The 14,759-nt window shown below is 42.2% G+C and overlaps 1 protein-coding gene across 5 annotated transcripts in view; it reads left to right on the top strand.

The window, feature by feature from the left end:
• The window catches only part of LOC135501793 (centrosome-associated protein 350-like), a 45,996-nt gene that overhangs the window by 17,312 nt on the left and 13,925 nt on the right, over positions 1-14,759 (top strand). For 4 of the 5 annotated variants that reach the window (XM_064794106.1, XM_064794103.1, XM_064794102.1 and 1 more), the window contains 14 exons: positions 124-305; positions 413-499; positions 655-853; positions 1,147-1,486; positions 1,661-2,051; positions 2,174-2,425; positions 2,569-2,873; positions 3,000-3,142; positions 3,298-3,468; positions 3,690-3,985; positions 4,248-4,448; positions 4,658-4,809; positions 5,006-5,199; positions 6,354-6,699. In XM_064794106.1, coding sequence (XP_064650176.1) covers positions 124-305; positions 413-499; positions 655-853; positions 1,147-1,486; positions 1,661-2,051; positions 2,174-2,425; positions 2,569-2,873; positions 3,000-3,142; positions 3,298-3,468; positions 3,690-3,985; positions 4,248-4,448; positions 4,658-4,809; positions 5,006-5,199; positions 6,354-6,699 — 3,259 coding nt within the window. The remainder of the gene's footprint in view (positions 1-123; positions 306-412; positions 500-654; positions 854-1,146; positions 1,487-1,660; positions 2,052-2,173; positions 2,426-2,568; positions 2,874-2,999; positions 3,143-3,297; positions 3,469-3,689; positions 3,986-4,247; positions 4,449-4,657; positions 4,810-5,005; positions 5,200-6,353; positions 6,700-14,759) is intronic. The other variant, XM_064794105.1, reaches the window with a different exon arrangement.

Here is a 14,759-nt window from a genome sequence, read left to right as displayed (position 1 = left end):
AAAGATAAGTCATTTCTGATGACACCACTCTAACAGTGGTTCATTGCAATCTGGCACTCTTTCCCATCAGCCATCAACTGGTTTTGTCATCATCATTTATCTCTTTGATGTTTTTATCTCCAGGTGTTGGAAACTTGGCCAATAGAGCGCAGGTGATTGAGGGCGACCGTGAGCGTAACGATGCGGCCACCGCCATCCAGGCTGCTTATCGTGGCCACACTGTCAGACAGAGTATGGACTGGAAGATGCCATCGGGGAGCCCAATGAGGTCCAGTCTCCGCAAGGATGTGCACTTGGAGCCAAGGGTAAGTGTTTTGCCCAAAGGGTCAGATGGTTATGGTTTGACTCCTGTTAGAACATGATCTGTAAGTAACATATTGAAAGTAACATGTAATTCATCTTCTCTTTCAAGGCCTTGACGTCAAGTATGGATCGCTACAATGACAGTGATGTGACCGAATCTTTGGATGAGTCAGATTCTGACTACATTAACCGACGGGTAGGTGTTATTAAGAACAACAGTGTCTTTGGCCAAGATTTCTTGCAATCACAGCTCTTCGAATAGAAGTTTCATGCCAAGACCCTATGATTTCCATTTTGAGCAATGCTGGATAGCATTTGATTTAAAGTGAAATTTTTTGTCGCCTTCTTCAGATCGGTGCTGCCCTCTTCAGTAAAGACTACTGTGCATCAAACACGGAAATCAAACGATCTCCGGTCGAGTTTACCCAGGTGCCGTCCCACCGCCATCTGAGGTCAAGTAAACCACGCTACATGTGGGAGGAGAAGAGGGCGGATCCTTTTAGTATTTATAACATACATACGAGGAGACTGCAGCAGCAGAACGAACAAGGTACAGTCATTTTATGTTGATATAACGAGGATTATAGTTATTGATTATAAATAATCATTCGAATGGCGCCTTTCCGAGGTTCGATCAAGGTGTTACTCTCTCAAAATGATCCTGAAGCAACCAAGTCTTAAGCCAAGTTTTGAATGTGTCAGTGTCTGGAGAGTGTTTCAAAACCTGACCGCCTTCTCTTTACAGAAAGATGGAAAAGGTTTGCAAATCGAGTTTGCCCTGGATTGTCCCTTGGTCATACATTTTGAACTGTCTGAATGCAACAAGCCTGTTTCTTTCTTCAGGAAATCCACGTAGTTCACCACAGGAGTTCTATACAAGAGAGACTGTGGCCCCACGACTAACCGCTCCTGAGAATTACAAGTACAGCAGTTTGCCAGGCCAAGAACAACCCTCCAGTTCCACCTTGACCTCAATCAGTCCACATGGCATCGATGGTGATACCCCTCGAAACCCAGACGTACCAAATCTACCTCTGGACAAAAAGGATGATGGTTCTTTGTCCCAACCCCGTACCCAGAGCTTTCAGCAGAGGTCTCATTCAGCTGCGTATGAGGATGATTTCACCGGTGACGAGAGCACGTTATCCATATCCGAGAACACGATATCAGGAACATCACCAGTGTAAGTTCATCCAAGATAATCATTTAGAACTAGCGTATAATCTGTCTGTTCAACCATTCTATGTACCCTCTTTTTTCCAAATCATATCTCGTTGTTCGTGGTATTCGCTCATGGACTGGCAAAAACCTTCAGCTTCAAATATTGTTGAGTAAGATGAGTTTATCTTCTCTTCAGCAGCCAGACAAAGGAGAAGACGAAATCACTGACGAAATCAACTCACTCAAAGAAACCAGATTCACTCGATTCGGAGCTTTCAAGTCTTGTTGATGATCATGCAAAACCCATACCTGCTCCAAGAAGGTCTGAGCAACCCAGACCAGAAAGAGACACCCAGTTTCGTCCGATAAATCGGGAAATGCCTCGGGAATATCATATGCAGCGTGATAACATTCGACCTATCCAGCAAGGCCGTCTCTCGCCGGGATCTTTGGAACGAAAGCTTGCAGCGGAGTTGAATCTGTTGGAGGGGATGGAGGAATCAGTGCGGCAGCTGACAGATGTCGAGAGGACGAGAGCTGTGTCATTGGCACAACAAGAGACAGTCACATTGGCTCAGATTCTAAAGGTACGTCATAGTTGTAGCATACAGTCATGAGCCGTTAATGTTGCTCTTTCTACTAAAACATGCTTTGGTCTTAAAAGATGTTGGATGTTTACAGTAATGTTATTATTCTTTAAAACTTTTAGGGCAGGCAACAGACACATGATCAAGAAATGGCAGCACTGCAGCAAAAGGCCCGCCAAGAATCCCTGGAGGCGACCCAACAGCTGAACCAGGCACGGCAAAACACTGTCAGTGCTGAGGATCGAGCAAATAGGACCGTCACGCAAGTACGACAAGAGGCGACAACGACATTGCAAGATTCTACGGCCAAGTTGCTTGAAACTCAGGCGGCCGCAGCCATGACTACAGCTGAGGCTGCCAGACAACTTGCTGAGGTTAGTTTCTGTTGGGTTTTTTGGTGACCGATTTTCTGATATTGCCCCACTATGTTCCGATTGTGAGTTCAACTCTTTGCTCACTAACTGACAATGCTGAAAGTGAAAACTTTTAATCGATTTCAATCTGATCCTATTTTCAGGCCAAGAATGTAATTCTTAACCACCCAGCTGCTGTACCAACTGAGCAGACTCTAAAAATGGCCACAGATGTCGCTAGTGCTGCTGCAACCGCTGCTGTGCAAGCCACGCTAGCAAAACATGAAAAGCCACCTCTTCCTCGCTCCACAAAGCGTGCTCCATCTAAGGACGTTTCGGAGGTCATTTCGAGTGCTGCATCTTCAGACTTGAGCCGTTCGCTTGCTGCGCCTTACAGCACTGAGAGCTTTGAGAGCGAATCAACTGATTCCAAGTCGACACTTGGGAGGAGGCGCCCTAGGACACCAGAGTAAGTTTCTCAAAAATGTTTGGCTTGCAAGCATTCTGTTCTCATCGACTCACAGTGGTTTGCTTAGTTGTATAGTTTTGAATATAAATTTCATGAATGACAAAACTGTTTTGTTTGACTCCGCAGGCCTGCATCAGATAGTGTTCACACTGCCCTTGATGACTCTGGTGAGAGGACCCCCAAGGCAGACGACAGCACAATCAAAACAGACCCAGGAGCAGACGCTGACAAGACTGAGAGCATCAGTGAAGACTTGGCTAGCGAAAAAGGTAGAAAGGAAATTTACGACTTGTAGCTTGAAGAAAAAAGTTTGAAAATTTCATAGGATAGATTGCAGGACTCCCTCTGACTATACTTCTGAGGTGTGTAATGGTCAGTGTTGTTCCTCTCCACCTCTCATACTTTCATTGGCATTCTTTTCCAGACTACTCCTTCAGTTTCGACGAGACGATGACAGAAGATGAGATTGAAGAGCATTCATTTCGTGCAGTGCTGCCATCTGAAGGTCATCGTCGACGCGCCAAGAAAGACTGCAAGGGTGATGTTAAAGTGAAGGAGGCTGACCCCATATCGGTGTCATCTGATGATGTCACTTGTAAGTTTTGCTTGTATTTGAGTCTCCGAGGTCAAGAATCTTTCCAGTAGTTTTAAGTCAATGCCATCTTGTGGGCGATGAATATTGTGTAGTTGACGTCCGAAGGACTATACAGGAAGAACTTCCTTGGATTTTATATGGTGCAGAGGGTCAGCCCTTTCAAAGCTTGTTTAAGCTCATGATCCTTTTGAAGACCATCAGTGTTAATGTTTTATTTTCAGTGACCAACACAAACTTGAACATCGACAATGTCACCGGCCCTTTCACCCATGAAGAATCCTTCAAGAAATTCACCGCTGCGATGGTACGACAGTACATGAAAGAGGAAGAGATCCGCTCACAACATCAGGCGGCACTCCTGAAACTCCGTGAGAAGGCGCTGAAGGAAAAGACCAAGGCGGAGCTTGATTGGTTGGAACAGCAGAAGAAACACCACCGGGAGAAGGGAGCAGACGACATCTACCCTCAGATTAAGAAGAAGCAACGTGGCCTCATGTTGAAGCTGCAACAAGAACAAGTAAGTTGACGAAGTGACAGATTCCTGCCAGATTTGAACTTTTCCGACAACAAATAGATCTTGTTTATAACAAAGTTTCAATCAAAATGATGCAAGTGGTTAAGTTTTCGGACTCCTGGTCAAATCATTGTGTATTCAATACCATACATACATAGACACAATGCTGATTAACTTGGGCAAGTCCCTAGATCTGGACAAGAGCTTGAGTAAGCTACTCAAAGCATTGTGCAAAAGTTACATTTCTCGTTCTTGTTTATAACAGGCAGAGATCAAACGTTTGAGAGAAGCGAGTCGAGTGGCAAGTAAAGAGCGCCAGTTGATGTTATACCAGCAACAGGAGATTCAGCGCCTACGCCAATCAGCTGCACAGGTCCGTGATAAGCTGAAGAAGGATAATGGGCCCGTTGACGACTTTAGTTTGAGCGTCAGTGAGGTGAACACCGAGGATGAGATAAGCATTGGTGTAAGTAGTCTGACAGAGGAAAAGTGGCAAGGCTGGGGGAGTAAATGGGGACTTGATGCTGGAAAGATGGCCCTAAAAACCTGCAACTGTATACCAGAGCTCTGATGCATGGCAATGTGTGATTGGTTGCGGGACTAAGAAAAGAGTAGCAGGACTTCATAGGTTAGTGGCATGAAACAGAAACTTAGAGACAATTTTGTTTATTTCAGTTTGATGACCACAGTGAGATGAGGAGTCCAAGTCCTAAATCCAAGGATTATAAATCAGACTCCGAGGTGAATAGCCAACAGGAGAGGTCACGGTCAAGGTCACCGGATGCCAAGGTCATGCGTAACATCAAGAAAATGAAGGCAGATCCAAAGTAAGTCAAGCAAGGTTGAAATATCAACTTGTGAAATGCAGAAGAAATCGCTGTTTCTATTGGTGACTTATACATTCCACCTGTGTCCCATCAAGTTAGAACACAGCCTTACTTTTATAGAATAAAAGTATTCTCATGCTCTTATAGACTACTCAAATCATCTTGTCTGAAAATTGGCAATAATCTTCATTCCCAGGTACCTGACAGCTCGTGAGAAGAAGTTGGCCCAGAGGCGACGCCAGGCCGAGGAATTACTGAAATGGAAGAAGCGCTTGGATAAGGAGGAGAAGGCTGTGTACAATCTTGAGGTGGAGGCCATCAATGTCTGGGATAAGACGGGCAAGGCCAAGGGCAAGACACCAGAGAAGGAGGCCAAGAAAGAAACAAAAGGTAGAGGAATAATTGGTCTTCTAGCACTTGGTGCCTGTGAGCCTATTACAAACATCAGTCAGAATGGCTCGTGTTTGTATCGAGAAGTACTGACAAACAGAATCGCTGTGGACTAGCGGCTTGGACTTTTGGCTAGTTGGCATGAGGTAACTGGTTGATCAAATATTCACCAGTGTTAATATATTCCATAATTTACAGTAGGTTTTTCACTAAAGTCTCATTCTGTCCAGCCTGCAGTTAGTTTTCTAGGATAACATTTTAGGTGTACAACTCCTAAGGAGATTTCGGATTAGATTCATTTGGTTCTCGGTGCAGGTCTTGAAGGGTGCAACTTTGTGAAATGAATTATCAAATTGCACTCGTCCCGGCCTGCATTTGGTGCCACAAATCAACAAGGAGAAGAGAGTGGAACTTGCTTCTACCCGATTGACCTACTAGATGAGAGAACATGAGATCCCACCAGATTCGGACCTAGACCTACTGCTCACGAGGAAACCACGCGACCAATAATACCAGACTTCATATTTGATGGAATTACTGCCAAATGTGAACACCTTCAGCGCCGAACCACGTAGATATACGTTGCCCAAATCCCCCCTCTTTGAGCTGGTTATCAGAGTCTCATGGACTTCATGATAGAACTACGCCATCGCCATCTTCCGGGCAAAGTAGGAACTGGAAGACCAAAACGGTATTTTCAGTTTCTACCGTGCCCTGAAGATGGCGATGGCGTAGTTCAGAAATATTTCTTCCATCGCCATCTTCCGGGCAGGTAGGAACTGGAAGAACAAAACGGTCTTTTCAGTTCCTACCGTGCCGTGATTGCGTAGTTCAGAGCTTTAAATGACTTCATGAAAGAACTACGCCATCGCCATCTTCAGGGCAAGGGAGGAACTGAAAGGACCTTTTCTTGTCTTCAGTTTCTGCCTTGCCCTGAAGATGGCGATGGCGAGTTCTTTCATGAAGTCCATGAGACTCCAATAACCAGCTCAAAGGGGAGGGGGGATTTGGGCCACGTAGATCTACGTGGTTCGGCGCTGAAGGTGTTAAATGGCCAGGGGTTGTAGGGCTAATGTAATAATCACAACTGTATATTTCTGTTGAAATGTTTAACTAGAAACGGAAAAATCTAAACATTATTTGCTCTCTTTTAGATGTTGCAAAAGCTCCAGAGTCTGCAGCCTCCGAAACTCTCATCTCCGCTTCTGACGCCTCAAAATCGATGTCATTCACCGGTAAACCACTCCCGGCCAAAAAATCAAAACCTGCTGAGCGAACGGAGAGCGAGAGTTCGATTGTTGAAGATATCTCCGGCCATTGGCAGGCAAGTGCGAGCTTGGTTCCTGAGGTTTTGAGCGTCCAATCAAAATCAGTGAAGTTTGAGGAGAAGCCCATCCAAAGTGGTAGCGAGAGTTCTGTCTTCGAGGATGTGCACACCGCTTCTCAGTCGAGCAGTATTGGTGAAGATTTGCCAACGGTGACAAAGTCTTCAAAACCAAGGTAGGCATCGATGATTTTGTATCTTTGGATATGGTGATGGGGTCATGGGAAACCTGCATAACTGAACTAAAACGATGAGAAGTGGAAATGCTTCTTGGAAATGCTTCTTAGAAAGTTAAAATATTGAGAACCTGTGACTAGACATTCCTGGCTTTCCAATTTTGGCATAGTTTGTGCATACATGTGGTATTTGAATAACTTTGAATAAATTTCATCCTCAAAGCTACAGAAAAACATAATTTGTGCTATATTGTGTGGCATGGGGGGTTGAGTGCAGATATGGATATCTACTCTACTGCATCAAGTTGATCCTTGTGACTTATGAAACATCAGTTCATCAAGAGGTGATGAATTTTCCTCCTTGATATTTCTTCCATTGAGTTAAATATGCTGAACACCCAGCAGGAAACATTGCGCTTCATTTTGTGTTCTTTTTCATGACACCCTACGTACAATTATATATGAATTATTCTAGGAATTGTCGCTTGACCTGCAACAGCTGTTCTAATAGATTTTCCATGCATCCCTGTATTGATTTATGCATATCTTTATTTGTTGCATGTGTGTGGATACATGTGGGCCTGTGGCTCTTCTTTCCAGTGTGCACACTCCTGGCAATAATATATTTCATTGTTTTCTGTTTCAGATATTCTGTAATTTTTTTTCTGCCATTGTACCATGAGTATTTTGAGGTCTACTCAAAAAAAACCTGTACTATAAAAAAAGCGCGCTGCTGACTAGCAGTTTCCATTGCACACTAAAAAAATTAACTGATCGGAAAAAATAATCCAGTGATCTGACCATGATATTTGGGAGTCTCTCTCTTCGAATTGGCCCAACTTATTTAGAGCATCTTGGCAAACAAGTTCAGTGCACAAGAGGCATTCTATAACATGACTACGGACCCTGACCTCATCCTCTAAACATGCGTACAATTCTGTTTACTTTCTGCATGATAAGTACATTTTACGTCAGGTGAATAGTTTGAGTGGTTTTTACCAAAACTTGTATCGTGCTCTTGACCTGAATTTGGTATAGACAAATTGGGCTGCTTCTCACGATATGTCTGGGCATACGATGACTGCATATCACAGGAATTTGATTGCAACATTGGAGGAAGTTCATATTGTAATGATGACGCAAAGATTCAAATTGGTAGGGCAAATAGGTCAGATTCAAACATGGATTGGCTGAAGACACTTAATATTATTCATTCACTTGGATATTCTGAATTGAGTTCTCATCTATTATAGAGCCAATGTCCCCGAACAAGTTTTGACGATTTGAATAGAACTTTGCAAGATCATGGTAGGATTTCAAATTGTTTCAGAGATGGAAACATTCAGGATTGTTCAGAATGTTACTCATATGTTTATTCAGTTTATTACCTTCATTAATGTCACATATTCATGGTCCTTATGCTTTTTGGCGCCAGTGTCTCAGAACTTTAACATAGAGAGTAGAGCAGTTGTCCTGTTGAGGATTAAGTATTGACGGTCACACACTTGTCCCAGATTACTCCATGGCCATTGAACTCCTTTTGTCACATCAGCCGTTCATGTGGGTTTAATGAGTTCATGCATCTCTGCGTACCAGGTACATTTCACTTTAACTCTGTTTCATGACTTCCCTCCATGAGATACCATCTGTTGATTAACCAATAGCCTCCGGCAGCATGGTTACACCCAATGCAGCTAAAAATCAATGGAAATTGCTGCCCCTGCAATTGGAGATTTATTGAAATAAAAGAGTTGCGGTCTGATTTGAATTTGGAAATAATATGATATCACCTGTGGATTCTGTTCAAACTTGACGGAATCTGGGCTCATAATATTGACCTCCTACCCGAAAAAACTGCAATTTAATACCGACTTTTTAACAATGTCAGACTGTTTGTGACATCAGTATCATTTTAATTGAAAGTTTAAAATCAACTCTGTTGTAAAGTAAGGTTGAATGTCGTCTGCCTAATAGAAAGTGTTGATTTCTGCACCCCTTGACCGGCGAGTAGACATCAAAAGCTGAGTTATTGTTTACAAAATGATTAATATGTATGCATATGGTCTCGCGGGAGAAGAATCAATAATATCATAATAAGAACGTAGGCCTGTGTAGGTTGTCTGTCTCCGGACAAAGTTACACAAGCAGTGGACGTGTCATTCTCCAGTGTGGTTGTCACGTTCGTGTGTGTGTTGATGACATATTGTATCAAAACTGGGTGTTGGAGAGTTATTTTAACCTTCAAATTTTCACATTTATTTGGAAGATGCAGTCAACTGGTGTCATGAGGAATGAATGACTTTCATCGTCAAAAGTTGATCTGTGCTTGTTCTAGAAACATTGCTACTTTCTTGTGTGTTGGAAGAGGACTATGAGAATCGTTGACCTTATGGAGTATCGCTCTCACCGTAACGTGTATTCTTAGCCAACTGATGTCCGCTTGGAATCTTTAAGTTTCTTTTTGTAGCTATTTCTACCAACCTTGGTTGGAGGACTACAGTTGTCCCCATCGTTGTTCGTGGGACCTTGGGCTCCATATGTTAACTCGTTGCTTTTCCTGAGAGGATAACTACTAGGCCCTACCTTGAGTGGTTCCATTCAAAACTCATACATCATACAGCTACCAGATTACCTGCTGGTGTTGTATAGCACTAATGAGCCGATAAATGGCAACTGTGGTGTCTGATGGGGAACATCCAGTTTCATTGATACAGCAGGTTTAGTTTGTCGCTACACGAAGTATCATCTAACCTTAAGTGAGTATTTAATAATTTATAAAGCTCAATTTGCAAGTTGAGCTGTCCCATCTCTAGAGAGTACTAAAACATTGCCGATTCCACCTCTGACTGATCGAACTTCACAATGGAGAGTGGGAGTAGAAAAATTTGAGTTGAGTGCGGTGTGTCAACTAGGACATCATTAGTTCTATAAACAATATTGGGTGATTTGCAATGTTATGTACCGTAGGAGGAAACTGAAGTAGCAGTGTTAGGATTGGTTGGTATCGTTCAAGGAAGGTTCATGTATCATAGGTTGGGGAGTACCACTGGATGCTGATGCAGGCCTACCTTTGGTTATCACACCTGTACTTAGAGCGTCTTAGATCATTTTCAAAGGATAATACCCTCTCAGTTGCTATCTGGATGCTTATACAAACCTGTAGTTTTCATTACTTAATGGTAAAATAAGTCTAGAGGAAGGGCCTAATGCTCTCAAGGCCTACTGGTACCTCTTAGGTTTTATGCCCTTTATGCGATGTGGTAACCTTTGATGACTAGGAGATGGATGATATTTTCTGCCAACAATATCAACTTATTTCTGTTTTAATGGAATCTGATTGCTATTGTGAGATGAGAACAAAACACTGCCGGAAATGATAATTGCAGTGGCCTCTGTGATAGCTACGATATTCAAATGATCATTCAGGATTACAACTCCCATGCACCTAAAGATTTTGACGCGTTATCAAAGTCACGATATTCAAATGATATTTGTGGATTATGACAGCAGCCAATGATTTTGGCCTCATCACTGAAGAGTGCTCTTACCCAGCCGGAACACCTGTTAGACTTATTTCAATGGATAGGCCCTGACTAACGCTTTGACTAGGTCCGCCAACCTTATGCTACAATTGCTCAACAATTTCGGATCAAATCTACAAAATCAATGATGGATTACGTTTAGGAGACCTTAAAGGCTATGATAGTCACTTTAGGTGTGGATTTTTTCGGCCAGGGAAATGGGAGGTAGTCTCTTTGGCTCCTGCGCGTGTATATCAGGACGCCATGGCTCGAAAAAGTAAGTCGACATCTGTGCGATATATGGTGGAGGTGGTACATATGTTGGTGCTTTTGTTGGTTGCTGATGTGTACAACATGGCATGCTTGTATTCATGTGTGTATACCCGGCGATATTTTCTTTGATGGGCCTATCAATTTCCTCAGAAAGACCAAAAAGTGTCTTCTTCTATTTATAGTAACTGCAATGGCCATCTTTTAATCCCTACCTTGATAATAATGGCAAAAAAGTTCTCGATAAGGTTTGATAAATGGTAGATAACTCAATGTTAAGGCAGAAAATAAAAAATAATTTAGTCTAGTTAAGAATGTGATCATTGCATTTCCGACTACAATATGATTTGATAGTGGCTGCCAACGAGCCTGTTGAAACCATGACCCTTCATCAAGACCTTTAAAATCGCTAAATCTTGCCACTCCTCCCTGAAAGTGCCACTTTGAAAAGTTATGCATGAGATCAGATTGACTAGAAGTTTATGGCTTCAAAATAAAAGTGATATCACTGCACTGGCTGATTACATAATTAGCAGTATGCCACTATTTGCATCAGTGTTGACATTTTGTCAATTATATAACTACATTAGTCAGCTGGGATCCACAAATTTTATACTTCGTGTTTAATGTTCGATATGGATGTGTGATAGTGTTCTGATGTTTAACATCTCTCATTCTATTCATGGCATGGATGGGTTTTTCACTTCGTATTTTACGCGGATATTTGAGAAAATCAACTTCTGTCGAAGAGTGTAAGTCATAATGTAGCGATGAATTGCTGTATATATCATTGGGTTTAGACTAAAGGAGCCAAGGTTCCAGTCTTGGGGTGACCTGTTTCTGGTGGCTGACCGGCAGGGCAGGTGTCATTGCTGCTGCTACTCACTCCGACTCCACGTTAAAATGAGTTGGGGGTGGGGGCCTTGCCATACTACAAATGGTGAAGGGGTGTTGAAGACGTATGGCGGTCATTTTACTGAATTTCCTCTGCTAAACCATTTGCCTCGTATGACTTATCACGTCATTTTTTAAATTTGATATTTTCCAGTAAAATTACCCTCATCCCATTTCAGATGATTAGTCATATCATTGTATCTGGTTATGCACGTGCTGTCGCATATTTTGCATGATGTTAGCCACACTGCCCTTCTTGACGACTGGGTTTTATAGTTGCCTGTACATGTATGTACAGTAAAGCACATACTAGCCAAGGCCTACATGACAGAACATGCATAATTACCCCACTTCGGAACACCTGAACGCTATTACATCTGTCGTTTATACCCCCATCAGCTGATCAGTGATGATGATCATGGGAATTTAAAGATCCTAACAAAAGCTACTGCAGAATCAATTGTGCAGAGGTAGATGACTTATCCAAGTCCGGTCATTGACCCATCTCTGCCTCATTCACTCAGATGTTGACAATAGCATTTCATAGCGTTTCCGAAACGCAATTTCCATGATTAAAAGTTGCCAAGTCTGGTTGGCAATTTCTGTCACTGATCACGTTTCCATGGCAACGCTTCATCAGGGTGGAGGGAGTGTCCCTACAGTATTTAGGGCTTAAAGGGATCAGAGGCACCAAAATCAATGAATTGTGTTTGTGAATTAGCTCGCAGGGTTCCGATTGGTTCATTTTGAGTGTGTTTCCTACTTTTCTTGTCTTTTTGAAGAAAAAAATTTTAGAAATTTTTTTTTTCAAATGAGATATAGCAGCACCAGCCTATCATGTTGTTCCTGATTCTGGGTGATAGTTACCGGTTCTGCTTTTCGGGACGCAAAAGCAGAGGCAAAATCTTGTAATCGGGACACCCCCTATTATGGACAGTATTTTACAGTCTGGAATGTGTTTTTTAAAGAATTGTTTGACTGTGCTTTCTGAATAGAAGTTGATCATGAATATATATGCGGAACCGAACCATTCATTACCATCGTGTTTCAGCCAGCGCATTGTCAAAAAGTCCCGTATAGCTTCATTGCTCATCGAACCAGTCTAGTCTGACCCTGATTAGAGCCTGAATGAAAACGATAAGTATTTCTGTATTGTGGCCAACTCCCCAACCATGATTTATCTCCGGTTGGCTGATACGGTGGTCTGTTTTATCATCGGAGCAGTATGTACATGTATTTGTCTGCGGCCGAGTGCCAGACTTCCCCGCCAGTACAGCCGGGTTAATCGCGATAGTAATATCTTCCGTGGAATTGATGCATCACCATGGATATTTTCGAAAAATTCTGAGTTGTTCGTCGAAGGCCAAATGGAATTCCGGCGAGGATAGGTGTTTTGTCAGCTGCTGAATCGGCTGTTTGATTGGTTGTTGTCAAATAGTGTCAGGAGATTCAAAGAAGGGATTTCAGAAGGGAATAGAATACAGAGTGTAAAACTTTATCAGGATGCAACTTACCAAGGTATTTGGCATTGTCTGCTGCCTTGTCGAAGTGGTTAATTCGGAATGAACTTAGAATCTGAATGACGGTTTCCTCAAATATTAAAACTTGCCGTTGGATAGAAATCTGAGATCTGTTGATAACAAACATGACATTTCAAAACATCACATCGATTATTTGTGCACCAGAATTCTTGTGAATCAACTTCGGTGTGAATGAACTTGATTGTTTGATTGGCAATCATATATAATTCTATGATGGTGCTAAATTGGTCGAAGTTGACCTCTGATGGCATCAATGAACTCTTTCGGTGCAGACATCATCGATTCATTATGTCAGTGATTTGATCAGCTGATTGTCAGTGAGATGATTATTTCTGAGCATCATTCTGTGATCCTGCTCCAGTTTCAATGTCAATAGCTTTCCTATTTTTGAAAATGCCATTTTGCTATCACACACATAACAAAGGGTTAGGTTTCAAATCTTTTGAAATATAATCATGATACATTCATTCCTTGGTCCTCCATTGATGGATTCTGTTGCTAATCAATGATGTCAGATGGTCTAAAACATCAAACGTCAAATTAAGGCGAGTGACGCAGTACCATCGGAGCAGTATCTCCGTCATACCTTTGATGATTTGATCATTGAGGCGCTACATTAACGTCTTCAACCGTCTCGGCACTCCTCGGTGCGCCAAACCAATGAGGTGGTCATGGGCGTTCCGTATAAAATACGAAATCTTTCACAACATGCAAACCGTCATCCCTCGATCTGATGATTATTGGTGATACGCAGTATGGGTACTTCTGTTGAAGTGCATCAGCCAAATCAGCGACATGTTTGTTCCCCGTCCATTCATTTACCAGTATCCAAAGATACTTAGATGCGTATTTTTCCCTGCGGTAATTTCCCCATGTCAGATTGTCAGTCATCAGCTGATAAGTTCACTCCAGTAATGAAATCTTTGTTGATTGAGATCTTGTTGATGTCCTTTGTGGCATGTACGATGATTATTGAAACCCTCCTTTTTGACCCTCAAGGTGTATTTCGCAATATCTACTCGTCATTCTTTGTCGATTTGGTCAGCCAATCAGAAAACAAAAAGGGCGATGCTCACTTCATGAGACGCAGTAGAAACCGATAGCTTCTATGGACTGATACTTGTGCCAGCATATCGTCTAAGGATTAGAGGAATAAGTTCTCTTCATGTATTCTTGATGTCTGTTCAAGTTCCATTGATATAATCTTGATGTTAGATCCATTCATTGTAAGAAAACCTTGCTGTTTATGACTTCTGATTCGTGGCTCATGAAAAACTTCCATCAATGGATTTCCAGACTCCAATTTATCCTTCAGGGCTTATGTATCGATTTTGCACAATATTTGCTCATTTGTGACTTCAGTTGTGGAGAGATTGATGCGTTGACCAGGCTGTGACCATCTCTCAGGGAAGTGAGCGATACGATTATCAATTGGATTAATAAGTTAACGGTGTGAAGGATGCTGTGACGCACCTAATTGTCGTCATCCGTTGTGGAGTTGATACAGTTTCGTGGCTATTACAGCTGAGTAACTTATATGGACTCGTTTTGATTTCATTTACGGCATATACCTTCGACTTTGATTCTGTTAGGAATGGAAGTGTTTACATTAACCTACACCAATGACATGAGCCTTAGTTGGAAATGTTGTGAATAAAAACCAGTCACTTCTTGGATTTCGTCAGCCTGTGATATTGATTGTTGTGTAGCTACAGACTGCGGACACCTGACACGTTTTCTTGATTCTGGTAATTTTGCAAGGTTTTAGATTTATAATGGCGTGTTCTTTGGATAAAATGTACTTTGGATGAGATGTACTCTGGACTTTATCAAG

Source organism: Lineus longissimus, chromosome 17 (genome assembly GCF_910592395.1).
Source record: "Lineus longissimus chromosome 17, tnLinLong1.2, whole genome shotgun sequence".
NCBI lineage: Eukaryota > Metazoa > Nemertea > Pilidiophora > Heteronemertea > Lineidae > Lineus > Lineus longissimus.
This window is presented reverse-complemented; position numbering and strand designations above follow the sequence as displayed.